General features: G+C 55.0%; 1 protein-coding gene and 1 long non-coding RNA gene across 5 annotated transcripts in view; one reads left to right on the top strand and one right to left on the bottom strand.

Moving 5' to 3' along the window:
* Flnc (filamin C) overlaps window positions 1-16,942 on the bottom strand; it is a 27,796-nt gene extending 10,854 nt beyond the window's left edge. Inside the window, exons 1-26 of one of the 4 annotated variants that reach the window (XM_039107774.2) lie at window positions 16,297-16,942; window positions 11,477-11,725; window positions 9,924-10,021; window positions 9,658-9,808; window positions 9,449-9,567; window positions 9,250-9,327; window positions 8,911-9,073; window positions 8,563-8,763; window positions 8,118-8,180; window positions 7,120-7,257; window positions 6,657-6,783; window positions 6,376-6,512; window positions 5,971-6,164; window positions 5,760-5,873; window positions 4,995-5,138; window positions 4,639-4,762; window positions 4,339-4,499; window positions 4,000-4,090; window positions 3,738-3,907; window positions 3,419-3,536; window positions 3,073-3,335; window positions 2,120-2,717; window positions 1,406-1,579; window positions 1,145-1,307; window positions 860-1,020; window positions 72-239 (exon numbers count right to left, since the gene is read on the bottom strand). In XM_039107774.2, the coding sequence (XP_038963702.1) occupies window positions 72-239; window positions 860-1,020; window positions 1,145-1,307; window positions 1,406-1,579; window positions 2,120-2,717; window positions 3,073-3,335; window positions 3,419-3,536; window positions 3,738-3,907; window positions 4,000-4,090; window positions 4,339-4,499; window positions 4,639-4,762; window positions 4,995-5,138; window positions 5,760-5,873; window positions 5,971-6,164; window positions 6,376-6,512; window positions 6,657-6,783; window positions 7,120-7,257; window positions 8,118-8,180; window positions 8,563-8,763; window positions 8,911-9,073; window positions 9,250-9,327; window positions 9,449-9,567; window positions 9,658-9,808; window positions 9,924-10,021; window positions 11,477-11,725; window positions 16,297-16,651 (4,522 nt within the window). In that variant the 5' untranslated portion in view covers window positions 16,652-16,942. The remainder of the gene's footprint in view (window positions 1-71; window positions 240-859; window positions 1,021-1,144; window positions 1,308-1,405; window positions 1,580-2,119; window positions 2,718-3,072; window positions 3,336-3,418; window positions 3,537-3,737; window positions 3,908-3,999; window positions 4,091-4,338; window positions 4,500-4,638; window positions 4,763-4,994; window positions 5,139-5,759; window positions 5,874-5,970; window positions 6,165-6,375; window positions 6,513-6,656; window positions 6,784-7,119; window positions 7,258-8,117; window positions 8,181-8,562; window positions 8,764-8,910; window positions 9,074-9,249; window positions 9,328-9,448; window positions 9,568-9,657; window positions 9,809-9,923; window positions 10,022-11,476; window positions 11,726-16,296) is intronic. The other 3 variants (XM_039107775.2, XM_006236214.5, NM_001191862.1) reach the window with 3 other exon arrangements.
* Window positions 14,194-21,437, top strand: LOC134486566 (uncharacterized). The gene is made up of 2 exons (XR_010065768.1): window positions 14,194-16,052; window positions 21,120-21,437. It is a non-coding gene; the product is annotated as an uncharacterized LOC134486566 (long non-coding RNA).

The raw sequence follows: 21,437 nt of genomic DNA, 5'->3' as shown, positions 1-21,437 counted from the left end.
GGCAGAGGAGTGTCAACAGGGCCTCCTGGAACCTCCCCTCCCTCCCCTCTTTCACTCCAGACATTCCATACCTGTGGGTCCCAGCACTGCCACCTGTAGAGGGGCCCGGCCAGCTTGACTGCAGTCCACTGTGAAGGTCTGAGGTACCCGAGCCCTGACGCCAGTCCCTAGCCCTGGCCCTGAACACTTCACCTTCCCAGGGTCCACAACATCCTTCACAGGAACTCGGAATGGGCTTCCTGGGAGAGTGAGAACAGAGATGGTGGAGGTCAGCCTCTCCCCACTCCCTGGCACAGTTTGTCTTCCCGCACTGAGGATCTGTGGAGCAGGCAACCTCCCTGCTGCTGAGAGGCCCACTGAGACAGAGCAACATGAGAAGCAGTTTGGAACTTGCTGAGAAATAAAAAAAGAGAGTAAGCGAATTTGACTGCAGAACGAGGCAGGGCAAACCTCACCTTCTTAGACTCAGCCTGGGAAGAAAGCCCTCCTAAATCTTTAAAATGTTAACAATGGAATTAAAAAAAAAAACCAGCTTATGTCTTTTGACATTGTAGCTGAAATATGAAGAGGACACAGAATTAAATAAGAGGAAGCAGTGTCTTGTTTTAGCAGACCTCTTCCTACAATAACAGAAGACATGACATACCCTAGCAGTTGGGCTTTGGACAGCAAATCCTGCCAGTGGATCTGTATGAGCAAAGTCTGGTGCAAGGGCCTCTGAGAATGAACTGGAATGTTCTCACATCCACAGCACCTCCTGCCCTGCCTCTTACCCTCTGCAAATCTCCACATCCCTTTCCTCATGACCTCAGCATCCCATCACCCTCTTCCCAGAGCCCATCCCCCACTTTTTGCCCACCTGGGATGGGTTGTCCCCCAAAGGTGATGTTGACATCATAGTCCCCAGGAGTGAAGGGGACGTACTCCACAGTGCAACTGCCATCTTTGTTGTCCTTGCAGGACATCTTAGCTTCTGAGGGGCCCTCGATGGCTAGGCCAAGGCCTCCTGTGCCAGCACCCCTATAAAAGAACACTTCTGTCAGCTGTTCCAGAGCCAATGAGAGGTATGGAAGGGATTGGGGGACAGGGAGGAGAAAAGAGGGCAGGCTGAGTCAAGGTCAAAGCTAGGCAGAGAAAAGGATACCTAGTTTCCACAGTGAAGCGGTTGGCCTTGTTGACCAAGCCACCCTCTAGGCCTGGTCCGAAGGCCCGGACTCGGGTGGGGTCACAGCCCTCCGTCACACCCACTCGGAAGGGGCTCTTGGGCACGGCTACTTCGTCATACAGCACCTCCACCAAATGCACACCTGGAAACCAGTCACTGAGTCAGTCAAGGAGAGCAGAACCCCCATCCCTGCCCACCCGGGAATTCTGTGAGCCATCCCCTCTCCCACGAATTCCCTACCCTCTTCGTAGGCCGTGTACTGCACCCGGTAGGTGCCATCCCCGTTGTCTGTCACATAGGTATCTGTCTTAGCACCCGAGGGGTTGAGCACACGAGCTGTCACGTGGTTGCCACCTGTAGCTGTCAGAGATCTTGCATCCACAGTAAATTCGGTGGTCACCTCCCGCAGGACACCTAGATCCAGAGGACCATGCTTGGTCTCCATGCAGCCCCCTCTTCATCCCTCACTCCACAGCTCTCCCTTCAAGCAGAGCCGAGCCACCTCTCTGCACCCTTGCGGGTCTCAGGCCTTCCCTCCTCCTCCGCCCTCCTCACTATCTGGTGCCATCCGGAGCAGGACTGTGTCTTCCATGCCTGTGCCCAGCTTAGTCCTAGTTGAGTCCGGCTCTCTCGCGAGCAGCACATTCATGTAACTACCTCTGATCCCCGACAGCCCCTAAGACAGCTTAGCCACTGTTTCCCTTGTACACGGTCAGCTTTAGTAGGTCCGAGATGTCTTAAATTGATGAGTTCAAAGGTCTCCCCAGAAAAGTGCCCAGGGGCAGACGCTGTTCCTCACAAGAGCAGAGACTGACCTTCACGCCCCCTTTTGGACCCCCTTGGTCCCTTTCTGGTGTGTTGAGCTCCTGAAACCTCCAGCTGCCCATCCCCCCGATCTCCTCCCTCCTTCCAGGCCTAGCCCCATAACGTGACACTGTGCTGCTCCTCTCTTACCATGTGGTTCCACACCAGGCCCAGAGACCTTGATGCCACTGGTATCAACTGCAGGCTGCACGTGGACACGGGTGGGGAACTTGGGTATGGGGTGGCCGCCATACTTGATGGTGATGGTGTAGGTGCCTGGGAAGGCAGGACTGTAGGTGATGTGGTAGGTGCCATCCGCGTTGTTGTGGATCAGCACCTCCGCTTTGACACCAGCGTCTGACAGGATCTCGATGGTCAGCTCGGCCTCGCCCGCTTCCGAGCAGTCCACAGTGAAGGTGGCTGCCTCTCCGGCCTTGCCACGCTCCAGGCCTGGCCCACTGGCCCTCACCTTGCTTGGGTCGAACACAGGCTGGATGGTGGCCTTGAAGGGTGAGCCAGGGATGTGGGCTTCAGCGAACAGGATATTGATGGTGTACTCGCCTGGCTCTGTGGGCAGGTAGCTAACTGCACAAGATCCATCACCATTGTCTTGGCACTCGATCTTGGCTTCGCAGGGGCCCTCGACAGTCAGCCCCAGGCCTCCTGTGCCGGCCCCCTTGGTGTCAATGGAGAATGGTGCCGGGGTGCCTACTAGCCCACCCTTGAGACCAGGGCCATACGCGCAGACCTAGGAAGATGAACAAGTTTGTTAGTCCTCACCTTGGTTTCTCATAAGCTCCTAGCCTTGGCTGCCACCCAGCTAAGCACCTTGAGCTGTAGCAGCTACTGCATTGTCTTTACAGCTCCAGGAGAGGACACGGAGACAGAGATGAAGTAACAGTGAGATTCAAGCTCAGGTCAGATTACAAGGCCAGCTCTGAACAACTAAGCTGTCTCTACGGCAGCCCTACATAGAGGATGGTCCTGGCTCTGGATGTGCCTGCTCCAGGCACATGTATCCTTCTGGCCTCTGACTAGAATACATCCATCTTTTCTACTACCAGCCCCCAACTCCTGGATCCCACCGGCTTCCATATATTTACCTTGGAGGGGTCAGGGGGCAGGACGCCTTCCACAGCAAAGGGGCTGCCAGGCACTGGGTGACCATCATAGGTGATGTCCACCTTGTAAGGTCCTTCTTCAGGGGGCATGTAGCGGACAGCCTGGGCTTCTGCTCCACTCCCAGGTTCCAGCTTGCAGGGGATAGGCCGTCGGGAGGGTGAGGTCATCCGCACATCTAGTTGGCCCTGACCACCAGCCCCTCTGGTGTTCACCAAGAACGCTTGTTCCTCTCCCACAGCTACCTCTGAGTGGAGGGCAAGGGATATTGTGAGTAGATTCCAGTGGCTCACCAAGCACCCCTGAACCCCAGAGTGGCTCTTCACTTACTGCTGTTCAGGCCTTGGACTTTGACTTTGCTGAGGTCCAGTGGGGGTGCCACATTCACCACGAAGGGACTTTTGGGGACAGGGTCTCCACCGTAGGTCACCGTTACTGCCATGTTGCCCTATTGGGTAAAGGAGAAAGTCAGAATGGCTTAGATAAAATCCAGGGACAACTCCTTAGACGCTGCCATTCACTGACCTAGAGCAAGAGTGGACAGGACATAGGAAGTGGCCAAGGGCCCAGAATGGGTCTGATGAGGCCAAGGAGGTTACATTCAGGTGCCGTCGGCAGCAGAGGGTAAGGGGGAGGGGATGAGACATACCTGCTGGACAGCAGTGTACTTGACAGTATACGAATAGTCATGGTTGTCGATGATTTCAAAGTCTCGCACAGCCTCGCCCTTGGCTGCCCCAGCGAAGTGCACGTCCAGTTTGGCCTTGCCAGCTCCCTTGGTCAGCACAGTGAAGTGAGTTGGCTTTCCGACTTCCACACCTGGACGCCCCCAAGAGATGCCAGTGAGGGTCTGGGGACCAATCAGCCCCAACCCCAACTCATACCAGCTCCATCGTTGTCCAGACAGCTACCTGTGCGGCTCAGCCCAGGGCCCTCAGCCTTGACCTTGCTAGCATCGTGGGACGGGTCCACCTTGATGTGGAAGGGACTGGCAGGGATTTCCTGGATGTGGAAAAGGCTTAGTCAGGTTTCTCAGGGGACATTGTTGAATTAGATGCTCGTCAGGTCATCTACCCAGGTTCTCGGTGAGGGTAAAGTACCATTGTGTTGGCCAAGGCACCCACGAAGGACTCACTCCACAGCCTCTGTGTAATTGTGTTCTGCCCCAGAAGCAACTCATTTCCAACTGCCTTCCCAGACCTTTAGCATGCAAGCCCACAGCTACCAACTGTAGCGGAGGGCTACCGTACCTGGTTGGCAAACAGCACCATGATCGTGTAGTGGCCGGCCCCTGGGGGTGTGTACTTGACTGTGAAGGTGTCATTGTCATTCTTGATGATGTCAAAATCGATGTCAGCTTCCGCGGGCCCCACCACGCCAGGGGCACATTTGATGCCAATGCTCACATCACCTGAGGGGAGGAAGGGCCCCGACTGTGCGTGAGGCCAAGAGCTTCTCCCCGTAGAGGCTCCTAGAACTGTGCCCAGGCAACTGGTCCCAGTGGACCAAGCCCTTCCCGCCCAGAACACACTCCCGAGGGAGTGGCTCACCTTGCCCAGCTTCACTGCAGTCCACTGTGAAATAGGTGGGTTCGTTGGCTTTCAGGCCTGTCTTCTCCACTCCAGGGCCATATACTTTTACCCGCTCAGGATGGCTGCCTTCTCCTACATTCACCTGTGTGGGGGCAGGGGTTTTATGCTCAGGGAGTAGGCACTGCTCAAGGCTAACCCTTCCCAGCAACTCCCCACCCCCAGCCTCAGATGGACCAGTCTTAGTCTCTTTGTGGGGGCCTTGAGGAAGGGAAATACGCAGAGCATCCAGGACAGCCAAAAATCTATTGCACGGGTAGGGCCCACATTGCTTGGGACTCCTGATAGTGTACAAGGAACAGTATTGGAAGACATACCCTGAAGGGGCTCTTGGGCACGTTGACACCTCCCCAAGAGATAATGACGGTATGCTTAATGGGCTTGGTAGGCACGTAGGAGCAGCGGAAGGTGCCATCACCATTGGGGATCACCTTGATGTCGATGGGGCAGCCATCTGCATCCTGTGGGAACCAGCCAAGCAAAGTTCACGGTCAATGTTCAGCAGAGAAGGCCACAGGTCTCTCAGTGCGCCCTCTGCTGGATCGGGCAGACCCTGCACTTCTGTATTCCCAACCAATATCTATACAGGCACTCAAGGTCCAGCCACTGATGTCAGACCATGAGCCTAGCGCCACGTGCTTTGGTGGCCAGTACCTGACTCGGGAGCCAAAAGACTTGGCGTGAAGTCACCTATGTGGCTTGCTTCCCAGATTATGTTTAGCTTATGTGTTAGTAGTCAGGGAGAGGCTAAGTCAATGTTCCTAAAATTGATTAACAAGCTTTTTAAAGAACAACTGTCTCCTTGGAGCTTCAAGACCTTAAGGGGTCAGCGGACACTAATTTGTTAAACTGACTCGAAGCCGACGTCATATATGGTGAAATCATCTTTCAGCTTCAAGTTATTGATTCAAAATGATTTTTTGAAAATGCTTTTAAGATTGTCATCTGTAAGAAAATATGGTTTTAATTTTCCACACTATGACCACGTGAGACTCAATCCTGTCTTTCTGGAATACTACAACCTCCGCTCTGGGGGACCCTCTGTGGGGTAGGGGGGCACAGTGGAGTCAGTGGTGTCCTACCTGGGCATAGAGCTTCAAATCTCCCTTGCCAGCAGCACGGGCATCAATGGTGAACTCCGCAGGCCTGTCTACGATGCAGCCAGTGGGCTCCAGACCAGGTCCGAAGGCTTTCACCTATGTTCAGGACAAGAGAAGGGGCTGGGTTGGGGACAGGAGGAGGGACAGAGCCCCCGAGACCAGTCCAGATAGAGTGTGGGAGCTGGGACCCCACCTTGTCTGGGAAGCAGTCTGGTGGGGCTGGCTGAATGTGGGCGATGAAAGGTGAGTCCCGGATGTCTTCATCGTCACAGATGACGTGCACAGCATACTCCCCGGGCTCCGTGGGCCAGTACCGCACGTCACAGGAGCCATCACCCCTGTCATCACACTCGATCTTGGCTTGCGAGGGCCCCTCAATAGAGAAGCCTGGGGAGGGGTGGGAAGGGTCGGAGAGTGTAAGGTAGAGCCAGGACTCTCAGGCAGGTCCTCCATGTTTCCCTCTGCTCCCAGCCCAGTTTCTCCTATGTCCCCACTCTGTGCTTATTCCGACAGCCTTCCTTCCATGTCTCACTGTCTTCCCCAGCTCCTCCTCACCATCAGTCCTTTGTCACGTGTCTCATGTCACCCAGCCACTTACCCAGCGTCCCCACTTCTGTGCCAATGGCTTCCACCACGAAGTCAGCTGACTTGCCCACCTGGCCAGTCTCCAAACCAGGACCCCATGCCCGTACTTTCTGGGCTCCGGCCTCTGGGCTCACCTGGACCTCAAAAGGACTAGGAATAAAGGAAAGAGGAGGCATCCATGTCAGGAAGTAACCCAGCCAGAGGCAAGCCTCTTCTCTTCCTTCAAATCTCCGGGCTCGTCTTCCTTCCCTTGCTGCAAATAGGATGCAGACGGGGTGGAGGCATCATGTTTACCTGCGGGGGATGGCATAGCCACCCCAAGTGATGGTCACCACATACTTCCCAGGTATCACTGGGTAGTACTCGCACTCGAACACACCGTCTCCAGCCTCCCGAACCTTCACTGGCTCCTCTGTGCCCTCTGAGGAAATGAAGGTCAGGTCAAAGTCTGGGAGTCCCAGGTTCTTTGTCCCCTCTAGGAGTCCTCAGAACCTAGGCCCATCTGAGGAAGGTGCTACGAATGGGCAGAGCTGAAACTTATAGCAGGACCACATGTCATCCCTAAGCACAATGGCCCAGTATAGCACTCAAAGACAACTAGCTCCGGTTTTCAGACTGGGAAACTGAGGCAGAGAGGAGAGTCCATGGATCACCATGTCTCTGGAATCTCCAGATGGGGCTGTGTGCCATGGCTGTCATTGCCCTCAGATTGTCAAGATGACTGTCCAATCCCCCAACCCTGGGCCCTGGCACTCACTTGGACCCTTGACTGTGACCTTGAGTTCCCCGCTGCCAGCACCCTTGGTGAACACCTTGAAGTCAGCCACCTCCTTCACACGCACACCTTTGGGCTGCAGGCCTCGCCCAGAGGCTCTGCAGGCGTTGGGATTACAAGCTGGGGAGAGGAAGAGACAAAAGGTTTGGGCACTGAATGGCCTTGGACAAAGGCCAAGCCCCTCGTCACTGACCACCTCACTGCGTATGGATCTCCTGAGCCCTCCCAGGCACTGGGCACGGCCTCGTGCAACCCTGCCCCATGCTTTCTGTGTGCAGCCCAGAACTGAGTCTGCTGGGAGCAGTGCTGGGTGCTGGGCAGAGATCTGTCTGCAGACCCAGGTCAGAACTTTTCCTTGGAGCCACTTGAGACAAAGACGTGGCAGATTCTGCACTGAGTGGGCTAAGAGACAGAGCACTCTTTATCCATACTTAAGGCTTCCCACTATAGCCCTGGGCCTTCTCAGCACCACCATAGCTGCCTCACACATTGTGGCATGCCACAAAACACCCAGCACCGCCATGGAACAGGGGGTGTTCCAAGTAGCATCAAGCCTTCCACTGCGCATGGGCAATGCATTGGAACCAGCCTGGTACAACACAGAAGTGGCATGGAGCTAACGGGGGCACCACAGAACTGACAGTGACATATAACCTAGGCCGGCCAGAGAACACAGCCAGTGGCACAGAACTCAGACGCTGCCACAGAATCCAGCCCGTGGCTCAGCAGCTGGGGCCAGGCACGCTACGTTGGTAGACAGTGGGACAGAATCTAAAGTTTGTGACGGAGACCACAAGGCGGACAGAGAAACAAAACTGAACCTGCCAGAGAACACATACAATGGCTCGGACGGAACTCCAGCCTGTCACAGAAGGCCACAGAATGGGAGCAATCCACACCGTATGGGCATGCCACAAGCACAGGTGAGGCCAGTCAGCTATGGCCATGCCTGGCCCCACCTCCATTGGCGAGGTACTAACGTGGCGCCACTCTCTTGGCCTGGTGGACGATGGGTACAGAGGGGGTGGGCGGCAGCAGGGGCACTGAGTACAGGGAGAGAACCAGTTGGGAGTAGGTTCACCAATGGAGGGCCTTGCACACGGGGGGGTGGGGGGACAGCACGCCAGTGTGCTCCGCCAGTGTAGCCCTGTGACTCCTCTCCCAACCCTTCCAGGTGGCCCATATTCTGGTCTTTCCCTGTGGTCTCTGAACCTCCTCTTACCCAAACCAGCCTCCTTGGGGTAAAGGGCTGATAAAGGAGATCCCTCCAGAACCCCAGCTGCTTCTGCTGGACTGAAGCCCAGTTAGCTACCACCCCCACCTCCAGCCCTGGGGGTTAAGTGCTGTGTTTCCAGTCAATCCTCAGCCCTGAAGTTTGCTGGCAAGCTTTCCAAGTCTGGCTTTGGTGAGGTGGAGCGCCCTTACCTTCTGCCACATGGACGGGGAAGGGACTCCGGGTGATGGGTGCACCGGCAAAGGCCACATGCACGGTGTGTGGCCCTTCCATCACGGGCCTGTATGTGCATCGGAATGTGTTGTCACCTTTGTCCTCCAGGGCCACCTCTACTGTATCTCGCCGCCCCTGTGGGTCCACGATCACCACGGCAACATCACCAGTGCCAGCCCCTGCAAAGGACAAGGCTGTCATTCCCCCACTCTGGACCAGGGTTCCCTCATCCTGGAACGACCCCACCACCACCTAGGATCTGTCTCAGACCCTCAACCATACACTGTCAGAGGCCACCACTCATCCCATCCTGGGTTAACACTTACCAGCAGTATAGATGTCAAAGTAGGTGGGTTTGTTGGCCACATTACCCACAGGTTCCAGACCAGGGCCACGGGCTGATACCTTGTTGGCATCCCCGAGAGCCATGCCCACATTCACCTCAAAGGGACTACGCTCGATGTTCTGGCCAGCGAAGAGGACCGTCACCTGGGGGGAGGGGGAGAGGAGGGGTGTCAAAGGTTAGCTTCCAGGGGAGAGTAGTTCTGAGGGAGTGGAGAGGCACAGTGAGAGGGCATGGCAAGGGGGGGGGGTGGGCCATGAGGGACAGCGGTAAAGGTAACAGTCGTGAGTAGTCAGTAGGGCAGGAGGGCCCCTAGGGTTACCTTGTGTAACCCAGCAACCTTGGGCACATAGGAGACTGCGTATGTGCGGTCCTTGTCGTTGTTGGGAACCACTTTGGCCTGTTGGGAAGGAAAAAGATGGTAACCCTTACTGATTCCATAATCCCAGGACTCCTCTGTCCCAAGTGCTCCCTGGTTCCAATCCCCTATTGAACCCTTTCTCTCCAGCACCCCACTCTACCTCCTCAGTGTGACCCTCGGGGTCCTCGATGTAGACCAGCACCTCACCCACACCAGCATCTACTGTCTGCACAGTGAAGTGGGCAGGCTGCAGCACGGTGTTGCCCTGGGGCTCAATGCCTGTGGACAGAAGCAGAGCCCAGGTCACTCAAAGGTCCTCTACCTGCCCAGATGCCTCCCTCGGGAAGGCTCTTAGGACTCCACACATACCGGGCCCGTAGGCAATGGCTTTCTTGGGATTCAGCTGCTTAGAGCGGACAGGGGCACCGGGTTTGAGCTTGGCCTTGGGGAACTGGGACAGGTAGGTCATGACAGAGTGCTCATCCACGTTGGGATCCACGATCTCTTCAGGGGCAATCACCTGCCGTCGGAAGAAATGATAGCTGCACACGGTTCTCCCGGTTCCCACCTGCTCCTTGCCAGGTGTACTTACTGCCCCACACCCCCACGCCCCACTCTGCCACCTGCCAGTGTACCTGGGGCACCCCGAGCCAGTCATCGGCTTGCTGCATGGCTTCTCTGGCATTCTGCACAGGCTGGTTGGGGTCCCAGGCTTCCCAGTCAGGGCAGAGACCTAGAGAGATGGTGGAAGAACGTAACAGTAAACCACGGAGCTAGTGCAGAGCCAATAATCATGGCTTCACATCCTTTCTGGGTAGATCTAGGACCTTCCTCATGCAGGTTCCCGCTATCCAATCACCGTGCTGAGGCACAGCAGTCATTGGCACATTGCTAGCACTGACAATGAGGCCTTTCTCCACCCCCGATGATGCAGCCTGGCACCAGCCCTACCAGCCAGTATCCTGCTTAACCCAAGACCTCGCAGAGACCCCAAGCACCGAACCCCAAGAAAGGACCCCCACATACACGTCATGCCAGCTGCCTTAGGGTTGACGGGGGGTGAGGGCCCTGTCTCCCATAACCCCATGATGCATCTTCACAGGTGCCCAGAAGTCTCACCACTCTAAGCTACTCCACACTGGCCTTAGGGATAACTCTCCCTTCTTAACTGCCTGTTGGGGAAACTGAGGCATCAAATAAGGCGGCATCGGAGCAGAGAGATAGAGTCCTCTGTGGCTATTGAGAGCCTAGCCTCTCCCAGCAGATAGAATGCTGACAGAATTCCAGGTCATCTGGGAAGGGCTGGTGGTAGGGTCAGGGGCAGCTCGGTTCAAGACAGAGAGAGGGGGTGGGGACTGATAACACTAGTGAGGAAGGGGCGGCTCACAGGCTGGAGGCCATGACTGGCTGGGACAGCTGAGCTCACTGCTGGCAGCCATACCAGCTTTGGGCAATGGCTCAGCAGCTGGGAATGCTACCCAGGCTGCACGCCCCGCCTCTCATCCCTGCTCCCCAGCTGACCCCAGGGCGGGGGAGGATTCCCCCAAGGGGCTGAAGCGCCTCTGGCCAACTGCCCCCACTGTGGATGACAGTCAGGAAGGGGTTGGACCTTAGGTGGGGCTCTGGCTTGTGCCATTCCGTCCTCTAAAGGCTGTCATCTGTTCAGGTCTAACCAGGGTGGCCCAGAAGGGCAGGCCAGGGCCACCTGTCACTGGACAACACAATGACACCGTCCTGGCTCTCAACCCTTTCTCAAAACCACCCCAGGGGTTGTACAGAGAGTTGTTTCTGTATAACTAGGGTTTTCTTGCTGTAAGTCCCACCTATTTCCTTTCTTTCCGTGAGAGTAAAAGAATGGTGTCCAAGTGACAAAACAAGCCCCCAGCTCTGGGGTCACTTCTGGAGTGTGTTTTCGGACACATCACTACCCATCTCTGGACTTTTAGGCTTGCCTGGAAAATGCTTGTCTGGAAACCTTTTCTTGCTTCTGCTGAATCTAGCCTAGCAACCAGGAGCAGCTCGGTCCTAGCCCCGATTTCTGGAAGAGGATCAAACCCCCCAGCAATCCCAATCCATTAGGCCCTGGGGCGGGCATCAAGACAAGTAGAGCCTCACTCAGTGTCTCCAGATTCTCTCCCAGTCTCCCTCAGGGCTGAGGGCTCTGCAGCGTGTCCACTGGCCTACTCACCAGGGGCACAGTTGTCCACCAGGGCACCCAGAGCCTTGCCGTCCTGCCAGTCCCTGTTAAAGTTGGTAATGGGCAGCTGGGGCACTTTGTTCTGGATCCAGCCGAGCAGTCGCTGCTTGGGCGTCTGTTTGCGGGCATCCTCATCGTCTTCATCCTCCCACATGGGCATAGAGATGGAGTAGTGAAGGATCAGTGTCCAGATCAGGCCCAGGATTAGCTTCAGGTTCCCATCCACGATGGCCTTGCTGTCTGCAGAGAGAGGGGAACAAGCCCGCTCAGAAGGGCACCTCGAGGTGGCACCCTCTCTCGCCCACACTGCCCCTGGAGCAGCTGTTTGAGCCATAGGGTGGTGAGGTTCCCCCTCTCTCTGGGACCTACCTTCTTCTCTGCCAACCAATTCTTTCACTAATTTCCATGGACCTCGCTGGATGCGAGTGTCCTTCTGTAATGCAGACCTCTGAGGGCCAGACACTGGTTCTGTTTTGAGTCGGGGTCATGTGCAGCCTGAACTGTGTCTCTGAATTCCTGATCCTCTGGCCTCTGCTTCCCGAGTCCTGACATTATAGATATGAGCACTACACCCGTTTGTATAGCACTGGGGTCAAACTCAGAGCCTCCTGTGTGCCGGGTAAGCGCTCTACCAACGAAGCCACATCCAGGGCTTCTTGTTTTGTTTTAGCTGTTTTATTGACACAAGGCTGGGTGTATTAGAGAAGGCAATTTGATGAGCTTGGACAATAGGGCATACCTACAAAACTATCGCCACGAAATAAAAATTGATAAGTATAACTCTAACCCCTCAGATCTTCTCATATACACCCGTCTGTAATCCTCTCTCCTGCCTGTCACGCCATGACCTTCCCAGGCAAAATCATCTGCTTCCCAGATGATCTGCATTTTGTAGTTTTCTATGAGACTCAATTAATAAATTTTTCTTTTCTTTTAGCTTCCTCCACCACTCTTGATCTTGAGTGTGTGTGTGTGTGTGTGTGTGTGTGTGTGTGTGTGTGTGCATGTGTGCGTGTGTGTGCCCAAGAGTGAACCAGACATCGATCGATGTCAGGTATCTTTCTTAATCACTGTCCAACTTACTGTTTTTAGACAAAGTCTCTCACTGAACTTACCCATTTGGCCAGACTTGCTGGCCAGGCATCCCTGGGCATTTCCTATCTCCACCTCCCAGTACTGGGCCTTTGGGTACACCAGCTTTTTACATGGGTGTCTGGGATTGGATCTCAGGTCCTCAGATTAGCATGGCAAGTACTTTACCGACTTAGCCATCTCCCCAGGGTTTTATGTTTCTATGGTGGGGCTCAAACTTCACAGTCTCTATTGATAAAAGGAGATGCCTATTTTGAACGCTTAAGCTAAAATTGGGTAGGGCCGGATCAATCTTGCCTACATTCGGCCCTGAAAGCTAAAAGGCTTTCTAAAACACACAGGGTCTGGGAGGAGAGAAGTTGTACACAGTACTTGTTCAGATAAAGCTTGGAAGTCACGTTGCCTGATGCTGAGGGTCAATGACTCCTCAGGAGGGAGGGGAAACACCACACATGTGGACTCAATTCTCAGGGATACTTTGGACCACAAGTGGTAGACTATAGGTTTTGGAATCCAGCTTATTTGTATAGTGTAATGGAGGTCTGAAATCTATCAGCTTCCCCGAGCCCTGCTTTTAGGAGGCTAGAAGGTGACGAGGCTCTGTGTTGTTTACTGATGTTTCCTGAGAGACAGAGATGGAGAGATTGGAGGCACCCTATTACGCATTGTTTTCTGTTCTCCTTCCCTCAGATCTGAGGGCCTGGGGAGCTTCTGTCATCCTCTGCTCCACCCCCACCTGCCCCCAGGACAGAGGAATCCATGTCTCCCGGGCCTCCCAGCACTGATTCATCCTTCCTTCCCCAGCAGCCCTGCAGCCCGCCCCTTTCCCCTGGCTTCCCCGCTGCACAATGGTTTGGCAGCTCGCAGATTCCATGACACACCACCTCCCAGTGCTTGCTGTTGGTGCTCTCTCTCTCTCAGACACGGGCTCACCGCACTTTCACACAGTCTGGACCCCCGGGGAACCCTCAGCCTCTCTTACAGGCTGCCCAAGCCCAGGCCAGGCTCACAGACTTCTTCAAAAACTGGAGCCAGACCCCTGGGAGGGAGACCTTGAAGCTGCAGTGTTGGGAGGGGATGGAGCTGGGGGGTAGGGGGGTTGTTATTCATAGTTGCTGGAGAGAGAGGTTTCTCCCTAGCAACTGGCCCTGGGCCAAAAAGCAAGTGGTCCCCAGCTTGGAACAGAAGGGGGTTGGGTAGTAGGCCCAGAACTACACCCTGGAAGCTATGACCTTTCTCTCCTTCCACCCTCTTAGGAGGCCAGGCAGGGGAGAGGGTGGTGGAGCTCAACTCAACCCAGGCTTCTTCGCCCACAGCATCCCACCAAGAGTCTGCTTCTCTGCTGGCCTGAGGATCACTCCAAGGGGTAGGAGGGACCATACAGCTAGCTTATGACCCCCACTCCTTGCCTAGAATAGAGGGGAGGAGACAGGGCTGGCCAAGGGAGGGGCTGGGACAGCTGCTGTCCCCTCCAGTCCCTCCCTCAGCTATTGGCTCTAAGAGAAGGAATAGCAACCAGAGAACAGCTGTGGGACAGAGCTGCCTCATAGGCCTCTTTGTTTGGAGGGGCTGAGAGGGTGTGTGGGGGGAGGAGGGTTGCACCCAGTGTTGGGGGGTAAGAGGGGTTACTGAGCTCCTTCAACCCAAGCCAGGCCTACAGCCGTTCCCAGGTAAACTTCTCAGCTGTCAGCAACCTCCAGGCCCCAACTTTCCTTCAAATGAGAAGTGGGGAGTCTCTGAGTACCTGACCCTCAGGTGCCCAGATGTTCATTCAGTCCTGAGACAGTATCTGGTGGGAGACCCCTTCCCACTTCTACTTCGGATGGGGAGCCAGAGTAAGTCCGATGATCCCTCCTTGGTACACTCCGTTTCCATCGCTTAGGGATCTCTGGCTGGCTTGTACCCCTTCCCTCCAGCCCCAGCCCCAGCTCAGTTGCTGAATTGCTGACAGCTTATCTCATCAGCACAGGGAGAGCCACTTGGCCCAAACCGGGTACAATTCCCCTTCCTCTCAGCGGGAACCTTAGAGCTTCCCTCCCGCCCCTAAACCAGCATTGGCTTCTTCCCCCCTCTACTCTGAGCCGGCCCCTTTGCAGCAGAGCCAAGGGGGCTGGAGCCAGGCACCATCATGGGGGGAGGGGAGAGGTGCACGGGGGGAAGGATGAGGCCTGGAGAGGGGCCCACCGCCCCCGCAGCCAGCAGGGAAGAGAGGCTGAGCCATTTCCTATAATGTCTTACAGAGACTGCAGACTTTTCCCTGGAGACCCCACCTGGGGCAGTCAGTACTGCCTTTCAGATCCCAGTGTGAAGGGAAGTGTAGGTGGGAAGCAGCCCCAGGGCTGGCTTATCTTGAGCCCCTCACTCAGCTGTGCACACACCCAACACTCCTAATTTTTAGCTCCACCACGTACACTAGGGCCCCCTCCCCCACCCCTTGTCCTCAGGCTTGCCCTTCTGGAAAGCTCAGAGACATCTGCTGTGTCACGGAGTCAAGGCTATTTCCAGGCCAGGGCAGGAGGGTGGGGTGTGGGGGTGGTGGTGGCGGGGGAGGTAGTACCGGGGCATGAAGAGGTAAGGCCCAGGGAGAAGGCTGAACCGGGCAAAGGGCCCCAGACGGATCTCAGCTGCTAATTCCGGAGGTTTGGAAATGGCCTTGAGGGAGACTAGGGAGAGGACAGACATCTAGTTGAATAGTGAACTCTCTGGGGGCAGCCTGTAGTGGTGGACAACACCTGGCACCATACACAGTTCCCTTCCAGGGCCTTGGGGTGCATCCTTCCAGGGGGGTCCTTCCAGTATATCCTAGAAGGGCTCTAAGAGTAGACCCAAGGTGCGAACTGGAAACCTTGGTCCTAGCAGGCAGGGCTGTGAGGAGTGAGGCAGCTTCTTGCCTCTCAAAACCCACCCTGGGCTTCTGGACTCCTAGGGCTAGTGTGTCGCCCCACCCCCACTCATAACTGACACACCTTCCAAATCTGGTTACACTCAATGACTTCCTCTCTTCCTCAGTCTTCCCCTCCCTCTAGGGCAGCTTGACCCCTTAGCTGTAGCCAATCCCGGGCCAGGCGTGGGTTGGAACAGGGCATGGAAAGGCAGGAGTCCCCCTCCCAGGCGACTGAAGCTACCAGGGCAATCAGGGGTTAAAGCTCCCAGGACGTTGCTCAGCGCCTTTTTAGGTTTCTGAGGCAGGGCTCTGTTTGCCCTAGTCCGGCCAGATCCCCAGATGGGGAGCACATGCCTGCCAACCGCTTCGGTGAAGCTTCGGGCCACTAGTCCTCCTGGCCTCAGGGCCCTGAGAACCCTGAGATAGTTGGGTTTGCTTTTGCCCAGCGGCGAAGGGGATGGGAAGCCATTTGCTTTCATGTGGGTGGCGGGATACGCCCCCAACGAATTACACTGGCCACCAGCCCTGTCCTCGCAAGCATGTGCAAGCAAGGGTTGCCCGATGGAAGGAAAAAGAAGGGACATTGAGCAGGTTGGTAGGCGTGTGTGTAGAGAGGCTGAAGCTAATATGTTCGAAAAACTTCAGAAGGGGACTTCTCAGGGGTGCCACCTGTCCCTAGAGGATTATCTGGGCTCCAGCCTGTACTGGTGAAGGAGAAATCAGTACAGGGTCCTCTCGTGGCAAGGGAACCGCCTTCTGCTCTGGCTCTCAGTACCCGCACCTATATGCCCTGTCCCTACCCCCGCTGTGACCGTCCCCTGTGGCCCGTACTGACCGATGGACACGAGCTTGATGTGTTCGCGCTCCAGGAACTCCAGGGCCACAGACACATTTTCCAGCTTCATCTGGCGGAAGTTGGGGCGCGGGTGGAACTTGCGGTACATGCGCTTCTGGCTGAGCACTTCGAGCAGCGCGATGAGGCGCAGCCCGTCGCTGAGGTCTCGCTGCAGGTCGGTCAGCCGCTTGCCCACACACTTGAGATGCTCGTTGCACCACCGCGTGAATGTGTTTTGCTGGATCTTCTTCCACGGCGCGTCCTCCGCTAGGTCCTTCTCGGTGGACGGCATCTCGTCCGCCTCGTCAAGCAGGCCGAGGCCGGAGGCGTCGGAGTAGTTGCTGTTGTTCATCATGGTGGCGCGGCGCGGGGCCGGGGACGTACGGCCTGGGGGTCGGGCTGTGGGCGCTGTCGGGGCGGGACGGCGGGACACTGAGCTCTCTCGGAGACTTCTCTAGCGCTCTGAGTGGCGGGCTCGTGGGCCTCCTGGGCTGTGCTGCTGGGCTGTCCGGCTAGGGCTCTATCTCCCTCTCGGGGCGGAGCGGTGCTCGGGAAGTGCGGGCCTGGCCAGGGCAGGGGGTTTAAGAAGCCCCCGGGCTGCCGACCCCCCCCCGCCGCGCCCGCAGCCCCGGGGTCCACGTCAGAGCGCCGGCCTCCCAGGAATGCCGCCCGGCCCGCGGGTGGGGGCCGCGCTGAGCCCCACGGCCCCGCCTCCGCCCGCCCCTCCTCCACGCAGTCCGCAGCAGGAGCGGGATGGGGTGGGGGTGCTGGCCCAGCTCTTCCCCACGCACACTGTACACCCCAAATCTAGTCTCAGCCATTTAGGGATGAAGTACACTCCTTTCACACCCAGATTGGGTTAAAGAAATTAATGGGGAAACTGAGGCCGAGGTTAGGGCTAAACAAACTGATCTGGTGTTGACAGAATTTTCTGGAGTTGGTGACAAGGCTGTTGACACAGTCTAGGACTCCTGGCTTCTAGCCTGGTTGTATTGTCCACCTGTGAAGAAGAACTCAGAAAGGAAATTGTGTGTGTGTGTGTGTGTGTGTGTGTGTGTGTGTGTGTGAGAGAGAGAGAGAGAGAGAGAGAGAGAGAGAGAGAGAGAGAGAGAGAGAGAGAGTGTGCAGGGACACTGACCAGGAGAGACTGAATTCAAGGGAGCGCTCCCAATTTTGCCACTTTACAATAAAAAACATGCTTAAACCCTTATTTGGAATCCAAACCCAGGGCCACAGGGAAACCAAGGCTCCTGACCCCTGACTCAGTGTCTCTGTCACTAGCCCATTTAGACTCAATAGCTCAGAATGAAGCTGAGCTCAGGAAAAGGGTACCCAATGAGTCACTTTGTCACTCTGTGTGCCCCCCCCCCCCATCTGACTCAACCAAGTTGGCAAGGTGACACAGAAAGGCTGCCCAGGTATTACCAGGGAGACCCCTGGGCAATGTGCCCACATGAGCCACAGGGCAGATCTTCCCAGGGAAAGTAGAAGTGTCCAAATAGCAGGAAGAGCCCTGGTAGAGCAGCCAGGGGAAATGTGACTGGGGCAAGTGGGCAGGGCCAGGGGCAAAGTGGGCAGGAAGGGAGGCAGGCTAGGAGCCTAGACAGGATTGGGCTGAGGATAAGCCCGCTAAGGGTGAGAGGCAGGGGGAATGTTGACCACAGAGAAACTGAGGCAATCCTAGCAACCTGTCACACACAAGGGAAAGAGGTACAAAATGTGTTTACATAGTAAGGGGAGCAGATTGTGGACTCGTTCAGGTTGTGTGTCCTCTGCCTTCTCATCCTTCGAAATTAAATAAGTTTAGCTTTGAAGGAAGACAGTCCTTAATTCAAACCATGTGCTAGCTGAGGCTTGGGTAAATCATTTTACCTTATTTCTCTCCTCCCAGTCATGATGAAAAGAAGGGGACAATAGGCCATCTTTGGGGGCTCTTTCCCCAAGGGCAGCTGAAAGCAGTGCCCTCTATGGACTTTAAAAGCAGTTTAGGGAGGTGGAGCTTATGGTGAAGTTTCCACTAGCCATGTCTTTTTCCTTCTCACCTAAGGAGAAGGTCTGGCTCTCAGGGGGGAGGGGGAGGACAGAAAGGGCCAGAGAGAGAAAGGGGACCTGTAGTGCATGGTGTGTGTAGCAGGGGTGTCTCTAGAGGCCCTGACAGTGACAGGAGAGGTATAAATAGCCAGGCCCCTGCAGCTCATGTTCTGTTGGCTGCCTGTGACGAGGTGCTCAGGAATTCCACTCTCCTGTTGGCAACCCCTCCTCGGCTCCCAAACTGTCACTCTTCCCAAGCCACCTTCATCCCACAGCCAAAACTCCTGTCAGGCACCAGCACTCTCTATTCGAAAAACTCAGTTCCCCTGTGGAGGGGTGCCTAGCTCTGGACACAGAGCTGGATCACACAAGCAAAGTTGTGTGTGTGTGTGTGTGTGTGTGTGTGTGTGTGTGTGTGTGTGTATGTGAAGGCAGACTTTTGACAGCCAACTGAGGAGGCTCTGCAATGTTGTCTTTGTTGAAGAAAACAAAATACAGATCTGAAAAAGAATAGATTACTCTCTGAGCTAGCAGAGGGGAGAAAGGAGGTCTGGTAGAGTGAGTACCAGTCCCTTGTGGCTCTCAGTCACCTGGTGGGTGTTCAGAGGAGATCTATGGAGGGGAGAGAGACCTCCCAAGGATAAGTTTCCTAGTAGTCTTTTCCACTCATTCTCTCAGTCCCGGAGATCTGTGAGATGGGTGTGAGATGGTGCAGGCCCCACGGGTCAGCAGAGCAGGGTACAGAGTGCCAATGGATGATTCCCGGCACCCTCCTCCCCGAAACCTGAGCCTGTTGCTCTCCAGGATAAATCGGGGCCTGACTCAGGCCCCAGCAGCCTGTCACAGTCAGCCTACCCAGGCACAGGCTGGTGACTCAGCCCTCAATATAGCCCATGAGCCCAGGCCTCAGCCTCAGCCATGCAGGCGGAACAGACCGTGCACAATGCTGTCCCAGGGCCTGCCAAGGGAGGCCCCCACCCTGAGAAGAGCTAGTATGTTCCACAGGCCAGGCAGAGGTCCCAGGAGGGGCTTTACAGGTGGTTTCATCAGCTGAGTGAGCGTGAGAAGTGTTGGCTGGGGCCACAGGCTGTTTATAGCCCCCTGAGTATCTGTTGCCCTATCTCAAAAGACCAAGTTGCCTGGCTTGCCTCTCACCTGGGTCTGCCTCTTCCATCAAGGGACACTGCTTATCAGCCACCAAGCACAGCCATTTATAACAAGTTGAAGCCACAGGAGTTTGGGTTTTGGACCCAGGGACATTCCCACAATCACCTGTGATGGTTCCAGGACTCCAGAGCAGGGATTCTGACAGGCAGTGATACTGCGGCCTGGTTTGATATGAGGCAGGGTGGCAGAGGGGTGAGATGCACAGGCTGACTCCCAGTCTTTCCACTTCAAGATCTGTAACCTTCAGTAGGCTACACAACTCTTTATAGTGTCTATCTCCTCATTTGTAAAATGATGTTAATAGCATCCCCAAAGAATGCATAGAAATTCCTTCAGCACAGCAGCATGTTCATAGTCCAGATCTTCTCACCTGTCCATCCATCCTAATACTTAACCTACCAGAACCAGTGGTACTGTGCTCTTTATTTTTTTTTTCTGTTTTTTTTTTTCCTTTTCTTTTCTTTTCTTTTCTTTTCTTTTTTTTTTTTTGGAGCTGGGGACTGAACCCAGGGCCTTGCGCTTGCTAGGCAAGTGCTCTACCACTGAGCTAAATCCCCAACCCCATGTACTGTGCTCTTTAAAGACATCTATCAGGCTGGAGAGATGGCTCAGCAGTTAAGAGCACCCGACTGCTCTTTCAGAGGTCATGAGTTCAATTCCCAGCAACCACATGGTGGCTCACAACCATCTGTAAAGAGATCTGATGCCCTCTTCTGGTGTATCTGAAGACAGCTACAGTGTACTTATATATATATAATAAATAAATAAATCTTTAAAAAAAAAAAAAAGACATCTATCTGTCTTGTCCCCAACAGTAGCTGGTACTTGGCAGAAGCTGCAGGTGTTTGTCTGCATGAGGACTTCAGGCATGCCCGGCCTGTAGGCAGTGGGCAGAAAGCAAGCAGCTATGCCTGCCTGATGGATTATAGGTTTGAAGACACACTTCTCTAGACTTTTATCAGTGCTTTCCTCTGTTCTTCTTAAAGCTAAGTCAGGTGAATGTTTCTTCATATTTTGCAAAAAAGGGACCTGTTTCACGTGCTCTGGGAACACAGGGTCACAGGCCTGAAAGCACCAAGACCAAGCCAAATGAAGAAAGTGATTTTTTTTTTTTCGGAGCTGGGGACCGAACCCAGGGCTTTGCGCTTCCTAGGTAAGCGCTCTATCACTGAGCTAAATCCCCAGCCCCAAGAAAGTGATTTTTAAGTGTGTGTGTGTGTGTGTGTGTGTGTGTGTGTGTGTGTGTGTGTGTGTGTGAGAGAGAGAGAGAGAGAGAGAGAGAGAGAGAGAGAGAGAGAGAGAGAAATGGGGTGACTATGGAGGCCAGAAGAGGGAGAAGTGGAGTTATAGGTGGTTGTGAGTTGCCCAAAGTGGGGGCTTGGAACTGAGCAGGAAACTGAGCCTCCCTCCATCCCTGGGTTAAGGTTCTAAAATGAGGAGAGGACAGGTATTCTAAAGGGAACAACTGTTGTTTGTGAGGAAAGGCAAGCCACACTCTGTCATTCAGGCTTTGGGTCCAGGTCTATTGACTAGATGGACTGACTACCAGAACCTACCTTCTCCTAATTCCAAATGATACTGGGGGTCCTCCAAGTCATCTGAGCTTTGATCTACTGTTGCTGCAGCATACGTGGCCACACAGAGTAAAACCAAGCTGCAAAGAAGACTCTCAAAGGAGTGGGGCTTCCAGGAAGACTCAGGTGAGGCATGCTGCAGAGAAGATCTGAGAGCGGCCAAGCTGCCTAAAAGACGTTTGGACCAATTGAGCCACCTGTGAAAGACACTCTCCAGCCCACTGTGCTGCCTGCAGGCTGTGCAGTATGCTCCAGGTTGCCAACGTTGTAAGCTCTCATGCATGCTGGGGTGGGCTTTGATGATGCAGCTCTCTTTTAGTCATTTCTGCTCCTGTACATAGCCCCAATTAAAGCCATTGGTTCACCAAA

Source organism: Rattus norvegicus, chromosome 4, assembly GCF_036323735.1.
Source record: "Rattus norvegicus strain BN/NHsdMcwi chromosome 4, GRCr8, whole genome shotgun sequence".
NCBI classification, from domain to species: domain Eukaryota; kingdom Metazoa; phylum Chordata; class Mammalia; order Rodentia; family Muridae; genus Rattus; species Rattus norvegicus.
Note: the sequence above shows the minus strand (reverse complement) of the source record. Positions and strands in the feature narration are given on the sequence as shown.